Source organism: Oncorhynchus mykiss, chromosome 19 (assembly GCF_013265735.2).
Source record: "Oncorhynchus mykiss isolate Arlee chromosome 19, USDA_OmykA_1.1, whole genome shotgun sequence".
Lineage (NCBI taxonomy): Eukaryota > Metazoa > Chordata > Actinopteri > Salmoniformes > Salmonidae > Oncorhynchus > Oncorhynchus mykiss.
The window spans coordinates 40,011,455-40,028,499 of NC_048583.1; the positions used below are offsets into that span (position 1 = coordinate 40,011,455).

Sequence of the window (17,045 nt, forward strand, 5' to 3'; positions counted from 1 at the left end):
ATCATAATAATTTTTATATAGCTGACTTTTTTAGTTTCTGAGAAGAAATGAAGGTCCATCTAAATGAATCTCTCCCACTCTCACTGAAGAGAAGCACAGAGAAATGAAAATGTAACAGACAAACAAAGTAATTACTTCTAACTCTCTGTGCCGTGCTGTGTTTTTTCCCTCTGACAATGGCAAAGATCACATTGTAAAATGATTATTTGGGGAAAGAGCTGATTCTATTTCAAGAACATGATTATGATTATGGAACAAAAGCATAGAGTATACATTTGTAGAGAATGTGGACAACCACAACTACTCAATCCCCTTCTCCCGAGTGAAGGAAAAACACCATCAAAAGATGATTGTCTAAAAATTGTGTATAGCATCGTTCATGATTTATTCTAGTTCCAAAGCCTACAGACTGGAGCACTCTAAGGGAATCAGTACCGTGTGGATGGCTCAGGTTGATCCTTTTGGGCCTGGCTGTGGAGACGACCTCTACTCCCCTGCTGGGCGATAGCCTTGGTCAGGCCTCTCTGCTCACTCAGCTCCTGCTCCAATTCCTGCATGGGGACAAAAATAACAGCCACGACTAGCAAACACTGTACTTATAATTCTTCACTGGGCCATCATATGTGAATTTGTCAATACAATTAAAGTCCGATAAATAGCCAGCCACACTCTCCGTTCAGACATGTTTTGGACAGTTTACCTTCTGCTGTTGAAAGCTGGTCTGTCTAAAGAGTTTGCTCTTGGAGGAAGAGAGAATCTCCTGGACACTGCCGCTACGCTGCAGTCTGCCCTCTAGAGGAAGCTTTCTGGGTGATGACGGTGACGGTGATGGCACCTTCAGAGGATGGAAAGAACAAGGAAGACGGCAAGAGAGAGAGAGAAATTTCTGTTGTTTGAGTTAAATATTCACAGTCGTGACTTGGAACATAATGCCCAGTCTCATGATGTATTACTCATCAACATTACAAGGCTTGTTTCGGTGTTTTCGTCAACAAGCGGGTTTTACACCCCTTGTTGAAATAAAAACTTGCCACAGGAACTAAAGCATTAGGAAGTGATAATGATCTCTCTTTGACATTTCACTTTAAACATTTTTTAAATCCAATTTTCTCCCCAATTGTTAGTAATTACTATCTTGTCTCATCGCTACAACTCCCGTGCGGGCTCGGGAGAGACGAAAGTCGAAAGCCATGCGTCCTCCAAAACACAACCCAACCAAGCCGCACTGCTTCTTAACACAGTGTGCATCCAACCCGGAAGCCAGCCGCACCAATGTCGGAGGAAACACCGTGCACCTGGCTACCTTGGTTAGCACACACTGGCCCGCCACAGGAGTCGCTGGTGCGCGATGAGACAAGGATATCCCTACCGGCCAAAACCTCCCTAACCCGGACGGCGCAAGGCCAATTGTGCGTCGCAGGCTGCGACAGAGCCTGGGCTGTGCCACCAGAGTCTGGGCTGTGCCACCAGAGTCTCTGGTGGCACAGCTAACGCTGCGATGCAGTGCCCTACTGCACCACTCGGGAGGACCTGGCATTTCACTAACAATAGCTGTTTGTTTATCTGGAAGCTTGGTAACATTGTCATGGAGAGATTACCAAATAGACAAAACACCTATTCCACTGTCAGTGTCATCAGCAGACAGCTCTTTTGCAGAAGTTCAGTGAGTGTGTGTGCGTGTATGTGTGTGTGCACGCATGTGTGTTAATGTGTGCACATCCGTGCACGTGGCTCTCTGTTTGGATGTACCTGCTCCTCTGTATGTGTGCTGGTGTGCATCTGCTCATGGCTCTGTCTCTCCTGCAACAACAGCTGGAAGGTGACCAGGCTGGTCTTGAGCAGCTCCAGTTTGGAGGAGAGGGCCTCAGCCTCCTGGTGGGACCCTGCTGAGCCCTCCTGCTGCTCCAGGACAGACAGACTGGCTACCTTCTGCTCTATCTCCAGGAACATCTCCTACACACACACACACACACACACACACACACACACACACACACACACACACACACACACACACACACACACACACACACACACACACACACACAAACACACACACACACACACACACACACACACACACTGCCTCATTTTAGTACCTAATTCTGACGAAGAACAATAAAAGGAAGTGGACCGAGACACCTGCAGCAGCGTGAGTGCTAATGTCATCAGAACACAGTGTCCTGGGAGAGTAAGTAGAGCACAATCCCATTCACACTGGTTAATCCCCTAAAGGTGTGAACCTGAGCACACAGACTCTCTCCATGGATCAACTATATCTAGGGAATAGGGTATACACTATACACTGGGTATACACTATACAGTACAGACTATTTTCCTGCAGCTAGCTCGCTCTCCAACCAGGGTGCATGCAAAACACTGATGAAGGCTAAGGAATTAAACATGTCAGTTTTATCAATAAATAATGTTTTTTTTATCAACTCCCACTGTCCTCCAAGAATTGCTGATGCTCCTTTAATGTGTCACTTTTAATAGGTTGACCCACATCACCTGCCAGAGTGTACCAGGTTTGACTGACCCACATCACCTGCCAGAGTGTACCAGATTTGGCTGACCCACATCAACTGCCAGAGTGTACCATGTTTGACTGACCCACATCACCTGCCATAGTGTACTGTTTGACTGACCCACATCACCTGCCAGAGTGTACTAGGTTTGACTGACCCACATCATCTGCCAGAGTGTACCAGGTTTGACTGACCCACATCACCTGCCAGAGTGTACTGTTTGACTGACCCACATCACCTGCCAGAGTGTACCAGGTTTGACTGACCCACATCACCTGCCAGAGTGTACTGTTTGACTGACCCACATCACCTGCCAGAGTGTACCAGGTTTGACTGACCCACATCACCTGCCAGAGTGTACTGTTTGACTGACCCACATCACCTGCCAGAGTGAACTGTTTGACTGACCTGCATCACCTGCCAGAGTGTACTGTTTGACTGACCTGCATCACCTGCCAGTGTACTAGGTTTGACTGACCTTCATCACCCTCCATAGTGTACCAGGTTTGACTGACCCACATCACCTGCCAGAGTGTACTGTTTGGCTGACCCACATCACCTGCCATAGTGTACCAGGTTTGACTGACCTGCATCACCCTCCATAGTGTACCAGGTTTGACTGACCCACATCACCTGCCAGAGTGTACTAGGTTTGACTGACCTGCATCACCTGCCATAGTGTACCAGGTTTGACTGACCCACATCACCTGCCAGAGTGTACTAGGTTTGACTGACCTGCATCACCTGCCAGAGTGTACCAGGTTTGACTGACCCACATCACCTGCCAGAGTGTACCAGGTTTTACTGACCCACATCACCTGCCAGAGTGTACCAGGTTTGACTGACCTACAGCACCTGAGGCAGGTTCTAGGAGTCATAAGGCTCCATGTGAAAGGCAACCTGCTAGGGTTAGAGTCCATTTGGGATTGAGGTCGTGAAAAGGGTGGTTCCTGGAAAAAGGGTGTACAGGGTTCTCTAAAGATGTTGATCAATTTAAATATGAGGCTAGATCCTATGAGATGCTGTGTTTTTGTTTGCCTACAAAGCCTTCATTCAAATCTGTCGTGCTATAGGAATGTGTTTACCCTCTGAAACTTTAATGCTGGGATCAGATTACACACCCAGAGAATCCAGGCTGGATAGTACCAGGTTTATTCTAGATTGAAATGGTGATAGCTAAGAATATATTGTGAACACTGTTGATGTAAAAAAGTAAGAACATAATAGTCTATATTCCAGAACTGGCTGGTCCTACAAGTGATTTTCCAATGATTTGCCCACATCACCACAGCAATCATAACTAATGCTTCATTGCTGCATGTCTTTGTTTAGCATGTCTAAGGTCATGCAAGGAAATGAGACTGTAAAAATATTAGCTAATTCCATTTACAAATAGCCATTTGGAGTAATTCCCTGCAAATCAGAACAGTTAGTGCACTTGACAAAAGCCTATCTAGTACAACTGATCGTGGCCATGTGGCCAGCACCTTTAGAAAATACACTGCACCCTGAAGACAAATACCAGCAACACATTAGCTGGACTTCACTGTTTGTTCAACCTTGCCTCATTTCAAACACTAACCTATCTGCCTGTGAGACAGCAGCACTTTCTATCCAACAACTGGTGGTGTTTACTAAGATTGAATGAAAAAAAACAACTCCCACCTGCAGCAGTAGGCAAAGCAGCTAAAAGCAGGAAAATGACTGTTGATGAACCTTGATCACTGGTGATTTAGAAAGACTTTCAACTATGGAAAGGCAGGTCAATAAATAAGAGAGGTTGTTAAGGAAATAAACCTAATAGTCAAAGCAGATGATTGGCATGACATCAGAACGACTGACAGTGATGTACATCATTAATATGACGCCGCTATTTGTGGTTGTAAGTAGATACCGAATCCCTCTCATGTGCTAAAGAAAAGCATGAGCAAACCGATAAGACGAATACACACAAGTTTATGATACTGAGGCGTCTCTTATATCCTTGCTATTAACTACCATGCCTGGGGAAGTTCCTGGATAAAGCCCCACTCGGCAGGTCCTCCACAGAGCTGAACTTTGACACCCGTCTGCAGTTCTTACCTGGCACGTGAGGAGCTGCTGCTCCACACTGTCCTGCATGCTGGCAGTGGCGGCCCGCTCCAGCACTCCAAGGGTGTGCTGGGCTCTCTCCAGCCAAACCTCTAGCTGGGTGGCCTGCTCACTGTAGGCATTAAGCACCTCCAGAGTGGGGCAGGGCCCAGTCAAGGCTGGGGCTGGGAACACCCCTGGGGCCTGGGACACAGACACACAGCCACTGAGATTCCTCCTGTACCAATCACCTCCCCCTCACAATCGGCTAGTAGGGACAGCAGATAGGAGGAGAGGGAGTGGATGACATTCTTAACTAATACTAGTATACACTGACAGTAACTGACAGGCACTGGCCGGTGAATACTCAGTCTACAGCTGACTGTCCTGGGGATTTCGGCACTTAAAAATCTACTTCTCACACCACCCCATTCTCTTTCTTTTTCTCTCTTTTGTCTCCTCACTATTTCCCTGTCTCTCTCTCTCGCTCTCTATTTCTCCGTCTCTTTCTTTTTCTCTGTCTGTCTCTCTCCGTCTTTCTTTTTCTCTGTCTGTCTGTTTGTCTGTCTGTCTGTCTGTCTCTCTCCCTCTTTCTTTTTCTCTGTCTATCTGTCTGTCTCTCTCCCTCTTTCTTTTTCTCTGTCTGTCAGGTCTCTCTGTCTGTCTCTTTCTCTGTCTGTTTCTCTCTCTCTCCCAGACTGACTCTGCCTCTAGTTCTCTCTTTCTTTCACCCATGGTGCCCCACCCATCTGTGGCCAAAGCCACTTCCTGAAAGCGGTGGCAGGTAGGCTCAGAGGGAGCTCCGGTGACAGGGACTCATTATCACACACCCAGTTAGAGGCCCCAGGCCACAGGGGCGGGGCTGAGACCGAGGAGGTGGATCTACGGGCAGATCAGTCAGCTGAATCGGCAAACCTCCTTATTCGCTCCTTCAATCTTTTATCTTTCTCTCTGATGTACTATCTGCTGTTGTTTCCTCTTGCTTCTGTTATGCCAGTTCTTTTAAATTTGTTCTCCCGTTTCTCTCCTGTCAGCACATATGCACATATAGATGTTTGAGGCACAGACAGGGTGAGAGTGTGAGAATAAGATGTAACACCATGGTTAGCACCATGAGTCACTCAAGCCCTCTACACTGCTGTACATTACAGTCTTTACTTTACATTAAACGGATCACTCAACAGGGATTATTGAAATTATTCACAAATGTGCATCATTATGATAATTATCAGCATCATTACTGTGTAAACCCATTCCATTAATGTGACACTACAGTTGTGAACAGACCTGGGTTCAAATACTCTTTGAAATACTTCAAATACTTTGAAGGTTTGCTTTATTCTGCCTGTAGTGACAGATGGGTGTGGTTTTGCAGTTTTGGGACCATTCTATTGGTTCCATTAAGCAGACAAGTTCAATCAAGCACAAGTAAAGTGCTTGAAACAATTTCAAAAACTATTTGAACCCAGGTCTTTGTGAAACATTGTTTAAGACCCACTCGTGTGTGCACTCGTAGACCACTGTGGTTGCATGGTTAGCAGGGGTTAGGACTGTTGGGCCTGTATTGTACTGGGACGTTTCAGTGCTTACCAGGGTTGCTGCTGGATGCACACCCTCCATGTCCTCTTCGGTGGGTTTGAGTGTGGTCTGGGGGACAGTGTGTGTGCTGACCACGCCCAGGGTGGTGGTGGTGGGGGGTGTCTCCTCAGGTGCTGCTAGAGGGGTAGATGCCTTAACTTGCACAGGTGTCTGGTGTGTGAGATCAGAGGCTGTGTGTGTCTGTCCAGTGGATACATTGAGTGCCATTTCTATAGGCTGGGATGGTGCCGTGAGCAACCCTGTCTGAGGTGCACTTTTTTTCTTTCTGGGCATTGGCTGGGGCACTGTGGGCCTCTGCTCTGGAACAACCAGAGCCTTCTCAGAGGGTGGCTGAACCAGACAGGCCAGCCCTGCCTCAGATAACACCAGCCTACTATCCACCTTTGACAGCCTCATCGTTGATAAAATGACTGGAGTTACTGTCTGGATGTCTTTGGGGACACTTGTGTCCACTGTGACCTCAGTGAGTGTCTGCACATCCTCTGTGAGTATATGTGCAGCAGGTGAGCCCCCTGGGTGTGTGTGTGTGTCTCTGATGTGTGTCTTCAGCCCCTCTGGGTGGCTGTCATCCCCCCTCCATGCAAGCCCCCTCTGTCCCATGAGCTCCTGACACAGAAAGAGAGAGACGGGGGGAGTAGATCATTTGGCTGGATTTATTTCTCTTTTCTTTAGTTTTGCCACATAAGAAGAAGCAGCTGTATTTGTTCACAAAGGAAAAATGAAAAAGAACATCCTACAGTACAGTACATGCAGAAGTATTAAGACTAAGTACTATATTAATATCAATTAAGTTCAATCAGTGCATTTTCATGGCCAACAGTCATCTTGGTAGTGTATACTTTACTATAAACGTACTTGCTTGGGACTTTATCTAAAGTATAAATGGGAAAATACTAATTCCAAGAATATAGTTTTCCACGCCGTCCTGCTTCCAGGCAGTGGTGGAATAGTGTGTAAACAGCATATTATGCAAAACGATCATAACTCATTGAAATACAATGCATATGTGTGTAAGCAAGCACATAGAGTAATAAACTAAACAGATATGCATATTGCTTCGAGGCATGTGCAATTATACTCAGAGTCTTAAGGGTCAACAACGTCTAATAAATGTATATTATACATTATAAAACAGGATTCACAAATGTGGTTACCGGTATACGATTTTATGGAAAGTCCAAATAATTATCAGCGTATCAATATCAAGTATGTTTTTTGATCATCAAACAACAAAAAAGGACCCATGCAGTACAATATAGTATCCTTTTTAAAAACGCACCCCACATCATCAACTCCTTTCTTTCCCTTACAGTTAGAGGAATTGTCTTTGTTGTAAAAGAGGTGGTCTGCCAGCTATCAGTAACCGGGGCTGAACCAGATTCACATGAGCCTACTCCCTGACAGTTCTCTGGATAGCATGCTTAGTTGTCATTTATCACGTAAACATATAAAACTATAAAAATCGGAATTCGAATTCCTGACAATGTGTTAACAGAATGTTCAGACTCATACCGCAACCTGTGAGAATCAAACTGCAGTATGATAGAATTTCTGGGATTCTTCCGCCATGTAAATGCACCGAACGTAGATCGAGATAGAGAGGGAGTCTAAACAATGGGTTCTACTCCAGACTAGGTCTAGGACACAATACATTGGGACTTGGAGGATTTTGAGAGTTGAATGGAGGGGGGTGTGTTTACCATGCTTTCAGACAGAGACTGTGTTCTGACTGTGCCCACAGGTTTTGATAAAGCTTCGGACACACTTGTTCCTGAGGCGACCGAGAGACCCACTACAGAGAGGTCCTGAAGAGACATGAGCAGTGTTACAATGTGGACACTACTCAGATACAGCATCAGTCATTATTATGTTATCATCCATGAGAAAACCATACACAGTCATTCATTAAGGCACTAAAACAGTCCTGTTATATGTAATGTTATGTTCTACATGTTTTTCATATGAGGGTTGTTATACATGTTACATCATACAGTGCTGTTAGGTGCCATTGTCTGACTCCCATAGATGGAGGTGTCTGGTACCTGTTCAGTTGTGTCCTGACTCTGTTCCATGGCTGTGGTTCCCCCTTCTTCCTCAGCGGCAGCATGGCTCCCTTCTGCTGCAACCTCAGGGTCCTGACCAGAACAGCAACACAGTGGAGACAGTCGATAACAAATCACAAACATTTTAATGAAATAATAGGCAACAACAAAAAACATCAAAACTGTGAAACACCCTGGTTCTAAAATAAGGTGCAGATATATGAGTAAAAACAAACGTTTTAAAAACTTCTCATAGATGTTTTGGTAAAAGTCATTGGCAAAGATTGCACCACATTGCCCCCTAGAGGTAATCAATCACATTGGCAGCAGTACCCTCAACATTCTGAAAAGTAAAGAGGAAGACTTGAGGGGACGGCATTAAATAACAACGACCCACCTGAAAACAAAATAGCAACATAGAGAATTTAAATAAATGAAATAGAGAAGATAATGATTTTATTGTCAAAGTAAAAATATGTGGAAAGAAACTGAACACAGACAAGCAAATTTCCAGAGTGTGTGTGAGACCAGCAAGGAGGAAGAGGAGGAGGAAGAGGAAACATGGGAACAAGATTATAGGGAAGCAGGGTTGGATATAGTGCCTCCCAGTGCTGCAGTGAAACAGGGGGCAGAGTGACCCACGGGCATGTCACAGGAAGGCCAGGGGCAGTGATGTCAGAGGGTCCAGTAGGACACTGGAGCTCTGCCCCAGACAGCCACCACAGAGAGCCTCCTCTCCCCTCCTCCTCTTTTTCCTACCCTCCCTCTTCCTCCTCCACAGGACATGACACGCCCCTGGACTCCTGCCACGCCAAGTCAAGGACACATGCACAGACATACAAACAAGCTGAATGATGGGAACAAATGCACGTCCCGGAATAGAAGCACACTCTAAAAGAGGGTATGACAAAGATAGATTGAGAATTAGAAAGAGCAATGCTCTTATTTGGTATACATTTAAATATAATTGGGTTAGTCATGCTTCAGTGTTGTGTGTTGCATTAGGCACATGGAACAATGTCATGAATCGTTGGCTACTGAGTTTTACAGAACCGTAAACCCATACTAGAAACTGTAGGTATGGACACTGTCTTTGAGACTTACTCACTGTACTCACATTGGTCGCCTTATTGCAGGTCAGGGGTCATGTGTGGTGGGCTGGACGGGGCTCATGTGTCATAGGCAGGGGGGGTCTCTATGTCTCGCTCTTATACACAATCTATTCAGAAACTCCTATCCACCCTCTCTGAATATTAAGTAACTTCCCTGGAATCTAGGATATCCTCATCTCTATTACTTTTTGGAGTTTACTGTATCTTTTTGTTATATGACTATATCTCAGATCACTTTAAATTGATGTCCCACTGCTTTCACAGGTTATAGGTTCACCCACTTTTATAATATTTAGCTAATGTCAGTAAACTGAATGCATGGCAATATATAGATACAGTTGAAGAAGGAAGTTGACATACACCTTAGCCAAATACATTTAAACTCAGTTTTTTCACAATTCCTGACATTTAATCCCAGTAAAAAGTCCCTGACTTAGGTCAGTCAGGATCACCACTTTATTTTAAGAATATGAAATGTCAGAATAATAGTAGAGAGAATGATTTATTTCAGCTTTTACTTATTTCATCACATTCCCAGTGGGTCAGAAGTTTACATACACTCAATTAGTATTTGGTAGCATTGTCTTTAAATTGTTTAACTTGGGTCAAACATTTTGGGTATCCTTCCACAAGCTTCCCACAATAAGTTGGGTGAATTTTGGCCCATTCCTCCTGACAGAGCTGGTGTAACTGAGTCAGTTTTATAGGCCTCCTTGCTTGCACATGCTTTATCAGTTCTGCCCACAAATGTTCTATAGATTGAGGTCAGGGCTTTGTGATGGCCACGCCAACCATTACTTTGCTGTCCTTAAGCCATTTTGCCACAATTTTGGAAGTATGCTTGGGGTCATTGTCCATTTTGAAGACCCATTTGCGACCAAGCTTTAACTTCCTTGAGATGTTGCTTCAATATATCCACAATTTTCCTACATGATGCCATCTATTTTGTGAAGTGCACCAGTCTCTCCTGCAGCAAAGCACCCCCATAACATGATGCTGCCACCCCCGAGCTTCACGGTTGGGATGGTGGTCTTTGGCTTGCAAGACCCCCTTTTTTCCTCCAAACATAACAATAGTCATTATGGCCAAACAGTTCTATTTTTGTTTCATCAGACCAGAGGACATTTCTCCAAAAAGTATGATCTTTGTCCCCATGTGCATTTGCAAACCGTAGTCTGGCTTTTTTATGGCGGTTTTGGAGCAGTGGCTTCTTCCTTGCTGAGCGGCCTTTCAGGTTATGGCGATATAGGACTCGTTTTACTGTGTATATAGATACTTTTGTACCTGTTTCCTCCAGCATCTTCACAAGGTATTTTGCTGTTGTTCTGGTATTGATTTGCACTTTTCGCACCAAAGTACGTTCATCTCTAGGAGTCTCCTTCCTGAGCGGTATGACCGCTGCGTGGTCCCATGGTGTTTATACTTGCGTACAATGGTTTGTACAGATTAACTTGCTACCTTCAGGCGTTTGGAAATTGGTTCCAAGGATGAACCAGACTTGTGGAGGTCTACAATTTTTTTTTTCTGAGGTCTTGGCTGATTTCTTTAGATTTTTCCATGATGTCAAAGAGGCACTGAGTTTGACGGTAGGCCTTGAAATAGAACCACAGGTACACCTCCAATTGAGTCAAATTATGTCAGTTAGCCTATCCGAAGCTTCTAAAGCCATTACATAATTTTCTGGAATTTTCCAAGCTGTTTAAAGGCACAGTCAACTTTGTGTATGTAAACTTCTGACCCACTGGAATTGTGATACAGTGAAATAATCTGTCTGTAAACAATTGTTGGAAAAATTACTTGTCATGCACAAAGTAGATGTCCTAACCGACTTGCCAAAACTATAGTTTGTTAGCAAGCAATTTGTGGAGTGGTTGAAAAACAAGTTGTATTGACTCCAACCTAAGTGTATGTAAACTTCCGACTTCAACTCTTTATACTGTATGTTGACAATAGGCCCTTTAATGATGGGTTGTTTGATGCTTCATGTCTGTCTCCTATTTTGAGACCTTTTCTCCTTTTGATAAACCTATATCCCCTATGTTATAAACATATATCCCCCCAACCCCTATCCCCTACTAATGTTATATACATTATATATAATAATAAATGATTCATCATTTCTCAGGTGTTCGTTTTGTCTTTGAATATGGTATGTCCCTCCCCCTATGTAATAGTGAGGTCATCTTGTAAAAAGACAGACTAGTAGAAAAACAAAGAGTTATGAAAAGCATGCAATGCTGATGTCCTGCTTTATTAAGCACTACAAACTAACTAAGCACTAAGTCATTACAAATGTACCATTAAAAGCCACATGACATACGGAGCATGACCTGCCTACCCCTGACCAGTGTCTGTGATGTTAGAACAAGTCATCTACTCTCACATCTCATTTTTAGAATATAAATCAGATTACAGCTGACACAAAGTAGTGAGGTGAGACAGGTTAGAGGTAAGACGGGTGGCAGATGAATGAGTGTGAGACAGCTGAGTGTGAGACAGCAGAGTGTGAGACAGCTGAGTGAGGGTGAGACAGCTGAGTGAGGGTGAGACAGCTGATTGAGGGTGAGACAGCTGAGTGAGTGGGAGACAGCTGAGTGAGTGGGAGACAGCTGAGTGAGTGGGAGACAGCTGAGTGAGTGGGAGACAGCTGAGTGAGGGAGACAGCTGAGTGAGGGAGAGACAGCTGAGTGAGGGGGAGACAGCTGAGTGAGGGGGAGACAGCTGAGTGAGGGTGAGACAGCTGAGTGAGGGGGAGACAGCTGAGTGAGGGAGAGACAGCTGAGTGAGTGGGAGACAGCTGAGTGGGAGTAAGACTTCAAAGGCTTCTAAACTATAATAGACAGCACAGTCTATGGATGTGTGTAGTCAGACAGGTACACGATACTACCAGGTAGACACATGCTAACAACATGTCAGACTGTCTACATATGGGTGACTTGATTTTTACCCGACTCTTCTCCGTTCCCCAGCTGAGTCTCTGTTCAGGAGAAGACTTCAGCGCGTCTTCCTCTACATGGACTATCTGGATCTGGCCCTGTTTCACTCCATTCTCCTGCAAAAACAGAATATCTTGGTCAGGTTCAATCAATCACATTTATTTATAAAGCAATTTTTACATATCACAAAGTGCTTATACAGAAACCCAGCCTAAAATCTGAGGATCATTATAGTGAGGAGGTGACCCATGCAGTGGTGTGGCTGTAGGGAATGATCTCACATCTGCTTCCTCAGTGGCTGGTAATGTTGAGCTGGGCACAGAAACATTCTCTGTGGAAGAGGTGGGTACAGTTGGGCTAGGTGCAGGGACCTTCACTGGCGGTAAAGTGAGTGTCTGTTTCTTCACTATGAACTCCCCTGGAACCATCTGAAAATAAAGGAAAATAAAGGAAAACATTCATCCTGAGTGTACATTTGAGAAAGTGTGTTTGTGTGTAGTGAGGAGTCATTTATTTGCCCAGCCACCTTCTCCAGCTCTTCTAGCTGCTGTTGGAGCTGGTCCACTCTCTGAAAGACAGTGAGGGTCTCCTCAGCCTTCTCTGGCAGACACAGGCCTGGCTTACAGCTCTGGATCTCTGCTATGGTCGTCCGCAAAGACTGGATCCTGTCCACACACACCTGTATAAGGATATACACACAGTGACTCACTCTGGGTTACAGGAGGGAGACCAGGGCCTGTGTTCACAAAGCGTCTCAGAGTATGATTGACGATCTAGAATCAGGTTTCCCATTTGTTATTCATTATGATCTGAAAGGCAAAACTAATTCTAGATCAGCACTCACTCTCTGTCCCAGGGCTAAACGTGCCAGATACTCCTTTCACCCAGCTCACCTTCAGGCTCTCCTCTCTGGGGCTGGGAAGAGTGTCAGGGGACGATAACAACGTCCTGATCTCAGTGACGTCCTTCTCCATCATCTTCACCTCCGTCTCTATAGCTTCCACCTCCTACACAATCAGAAAAGAACATTGGGCAATGCAGAGAGAGAAAGTGAGACAGAGAGAGTCTCTCAGAGCATTCACAGTCAGCCCACACCCCTATCAGATCACAGCAAAATCACAGTTTACTTGAACAGAGAAATACTCAATCATGAGGCATCAAAGCCAAAGGAACTGAATAATATTAAGAAATGCTATAGATGGAAGGAAATAGTGTGGAAACCTACCCCCAAAAAATGAGGCAACAACAAATTCAATCCCTTTTAGACAACTTCCTGGACAAAACGTAATAGTGAAGGTGTAAACTTGGCAGTAGAAAACCTAAACAGTATATTTGACCTCTCAGCTTCCCTATCAAATCAAAAAAATGTAAAACAGAAAACCAAAGAAGATTAACAACAATGACAAATGGTTTGATGAAGAATGTAAAAACCTAAGAAAGAAATTAAGAAACCTGTCCAACCAAAAACTTAGAGACCCAAAAAACCTGAGCCTACGCCTTCACTATGGTGAATCACTAAAACAATACAGAAATACACTATGGAAAAAGAAGGAACAGCACGTCAGAAAACAGATCAATGTAATTGAAGAATCCACAGACTCTAACCACTTCTGGGAAAATTGTAAAACACTAAACAAACAACATGAAGAGTTATCTATCCAAAACTGAGATTTATGGGTAAACCACTTGTTCAGTCTTTTTGGCCCTATAACAAAGAACAAACAGCAAAAACATATACATGATCAAATACAAATCTTAGAATCAACTATTAAAGACTACCAGAACCCACTGGATTCTCCAATTACATTGAATGAACTACAGGTATCCTCAATGAAATGTTAATATATAAAGGCCACAAATTCCAATTGGCTATACTTAAACTATTTAACATCAGCCTTAGCTCTGGCATCTTTCCCAATATTTGGTACCAAGGACTGATCACCCCAATCCACAAAAGTGGAGACACATTTGGCCCCAATAACTACCTTGGGATATGCGTCAACAGCACACTTTGGAAAATCTTGTGCATTATCATTAACAGCAGACTTGTACATTTCCTCAATAAAAACAATGTACTGAGCAAATGCCAAATTGTATTTTTTACCAAATTACCATACGACAGACCACGTATTTATCCTGCACACCCTAATTGACAAATAAACAAACTAAAACAAAGGCAAAGTCTTCTCATGCCTTGTTGATTTCAAAAAAGCTTTTGACTCAATTTGGCATGAGAGTCTGCTATACAAATTGAAGGAAAGTGGGGTTGGGGGAAAAACATACAACATTCTAAAATCCATGTAGAAGATGCCAGAGCTAAATATGAGGTTATAATTGGCAAAAAAACCACACACATTTCTTTCCACAGGGCAGTGGGTTAAGACAGGGATGCAGCTTAAGCCCCAACCTCTTCAACATATATATCAACGAATTGGCGAGGGCACTAGATCAGTCTGCAGCACCCGGCCTCACCCTACTTAAATCTGAAGTCAAACGTCTAGTGTTTGCTGATGATCTGGCGGTTCTGTCCCCAACCAAGGAGGGCCTACAGCAGTACCTAGATATTCTGCACAGATTCTGTCAGACCTGGGCCCTGACAGTAAATCTCAGTAAGAGAAAAATAACAGTGTTCCAAAAAAGGTCCAGTTGCCAGGACCACAAATACAAATTCCATCTAGACACCGTTGCCCTAGAGCACACAAAAAACTATACATCCCTTGGCCTAAACATCAGCGCCACAACTTCCACAAAGCTGTGAACGATCTGAGAGACAAGGCAAGAAGGGCCTTCTATGCCATCAATAGGAACATAAAATTCAACATACCAATTATGATCTGGCTAAAAATACTTTAATCAGTTATAGAACCCATTGGCATTTATGGTTGTGAGGTCTGGGGTCTGCTCACCAACCAAGAATTCACAAAATGCAGAATTCTGCAAAAATATCCTCCGTGTACAACGTAAAACACAGAATAATGCATGCAAAGCAGAATTAGGCCAATACCCGCTAATGATCAAAATCCAGAAAAGAGCTGTTAAATTCTACAACCACCTAAATGGAAGCGATTCCCAAACCTTCCATAACAAACCCATCACCTACAGAGAGAGACGTACTTGGAGAAGAGTTATCTAAGGAAGCTGGTCCTGGGGCTCTGTTCACAAACACAAACAGTCCTCACAGAGACCCAGGACAGCAACACAATTAGACCAAATCATTAATTGACACATTGGAAAGAATTAACAAAAAAACAGCAAACTAGAATGTTATTTGGCCCTAAACAGAGAGTACACAGTGGCAGAATACCTGACCACTGTGACTGACCCAAACTTAAGGAAAGCTTTGACTGTGTGCAGACTCAGTGAGCATAGCCTTGCTATTGAGAAAGGCCGCCGTAGACAGACCTGGCTCTCAAGAGAAGACAGGCTATGTGCACACTGTCCACAAAATGTGGTGGAAACTGAGCTTCACTTTTAACCTAATGCCAAATGTATGACCATATTAGAGACACATTTCCCTCAGATTACACAGACCCACAAAGAATTTGAAAACAAACCCAATTTTGATAAACTCCCATATCTATTGGGTGAAATAGCACAGTGTGTCATCACAGCACCAATTTTGATAAACTCCCATATCTATTGGGTGAAATACCACAGTGTGCCATCACAGCAGCAAGATTTGTGACCTGTTGCCACAAGAAAATGGCAACCAGTGAAGAACAAACACCATTGTAAATACAACCTATATTTATGTTAATGTGTTAATTGCTCCTTTTTGCTCCTTTTTGTACTTTAACTATTTGCACATAATATGACATTTGAAATGTCTTTATTCTTTTCTGAAATTTTGTGAGTGTAATGTTCACTGTTCATTTTTATTGTTTATGTCACTTGTGTTTATTATCTACCTCACTTGCTTTGGCAATGTTAACACATGTTTTCCATGCCAATAAAACCTTTAAATTGAATTGATATTGAATTGAGAGAGAGAGAGAGCGAGAGAGAGAGAGAGAGAGCGAGATAGAGAGAGAGAGAGAAAGAAAGAGAGAGAGAAAGGAGTAGAAATTAGGAGAAGTGGAGAAAGAGAGGTGTACTCACGGCGGCGGCATGGTCTAGCTGGGAGAGTGGAGCCACAAAGCCCTGCTGCACAGCGGCCACATGGCGGTCAGCCTCGGCCAGCTGCTCCTGCTGCGCTGTGATGTCACACACCAGGGAGATCTCCTTCAGCACGGACACAAAGCCCTGCAGAGTGATGCGGATCTGCTGAGAGTCATCCAGCACCATCTACAACACAGAAGGATAGAGATCAGTAACATCTACAGGAGACCATATGATTATTCTGATAATATGGGCTAACCTTAACATTTGTTATGCGGTGATTAATCAAATTGTGTTGTGCACTTCATTGTAGTACATTTGACTTGGGTGAGTGTAGTGAAAGTTTTGGGTAAGAGTTGCGCTGTACTGACCTGTAGTGCGTGGACGTAGCTGGCCAAATCTTTGGCTGTAGTGTAGGTACAGGGAGCAGTGAGCCAGGACTGAGCCTCAGTTAGCCAACTGTTGGAGCTGTTGATCATCTCATCATGCTCCTGTAACCATGTGCTGATCTGCAACCAACACAAACACATAGTCAGTATTAAATCAGCTATAAAATCATATAGAAAAATCATAACATCAGACATGCTATGATATCATCATCCACAAATAAAAGTCAACCCTGATGTCATCAAAAAAATATGATTTATCTATCTATCACAC

General features: G+C 43.8%; 1 protein-coding gene across 14 annotated transcripts in view; it reads right to left on the reverse strand.

Moving 5' to 3' along the window:
* The window catches only part of syne2b (spectrin repeat containing, nuclear envelope 2b), a 142,854-nt gene that overhangs the window by 56,329 nt on the left and 69,480 nt on the right, over nt 1-17,045 (reverse strand). For all 14 annotated transcript variants that reach the window (XR_005037720.1, XM_036954795.1, XM_036954792.1 and 11 more), the window contains 13 exons: nt 16,757-16,894; nt 16,386-16,571; nt 13,181-13,294; nt 12,814-12,966; nt 12,569-12,715; nt 12,299-12,403; nt 8,240-8,332; nt 7,898-8,002; nt 6,189-6,803; nt 4,611-4,802; nt 1,750-1,953; nt 701-835; nt 436-551 (listed from right to left, as the gene is read on the reverse strand). Coding sequence is in view for 13 of the 14 variants with exons in the window: in XM_036954795.1 (XP_036810690.1) it covers nt 436-551; nt 701-835; nt 1,750-1,953; nt 4,611-4,802; nt 6,189-6,803; nt 7,898-8,002; nt 8,240-8,332; nt 12,299-12,403; nt 12,569-12,715; nt 12,814-12,966; nt 13,181-13,294; nt 16,386-16,571; nt 16,757-16,894 (2,303 nt within the window). In the remaining variant the exon portion in view is untranslated. The remainder of the gene's footprint in view (nt 1-435; nt 552-700; nt 836-1,749; nt 1,954-4,610; nt 4,803-6,188; nt 6,804-7,897; nt 8,003-8,239; nt 8,333-12,298; nt 12,404-12,568; nt 12,716-12,813; nt 12,967-13,180; nt 13,295-16,385; nt 16,572-16,756; nt 16,895-17,045) is intronic.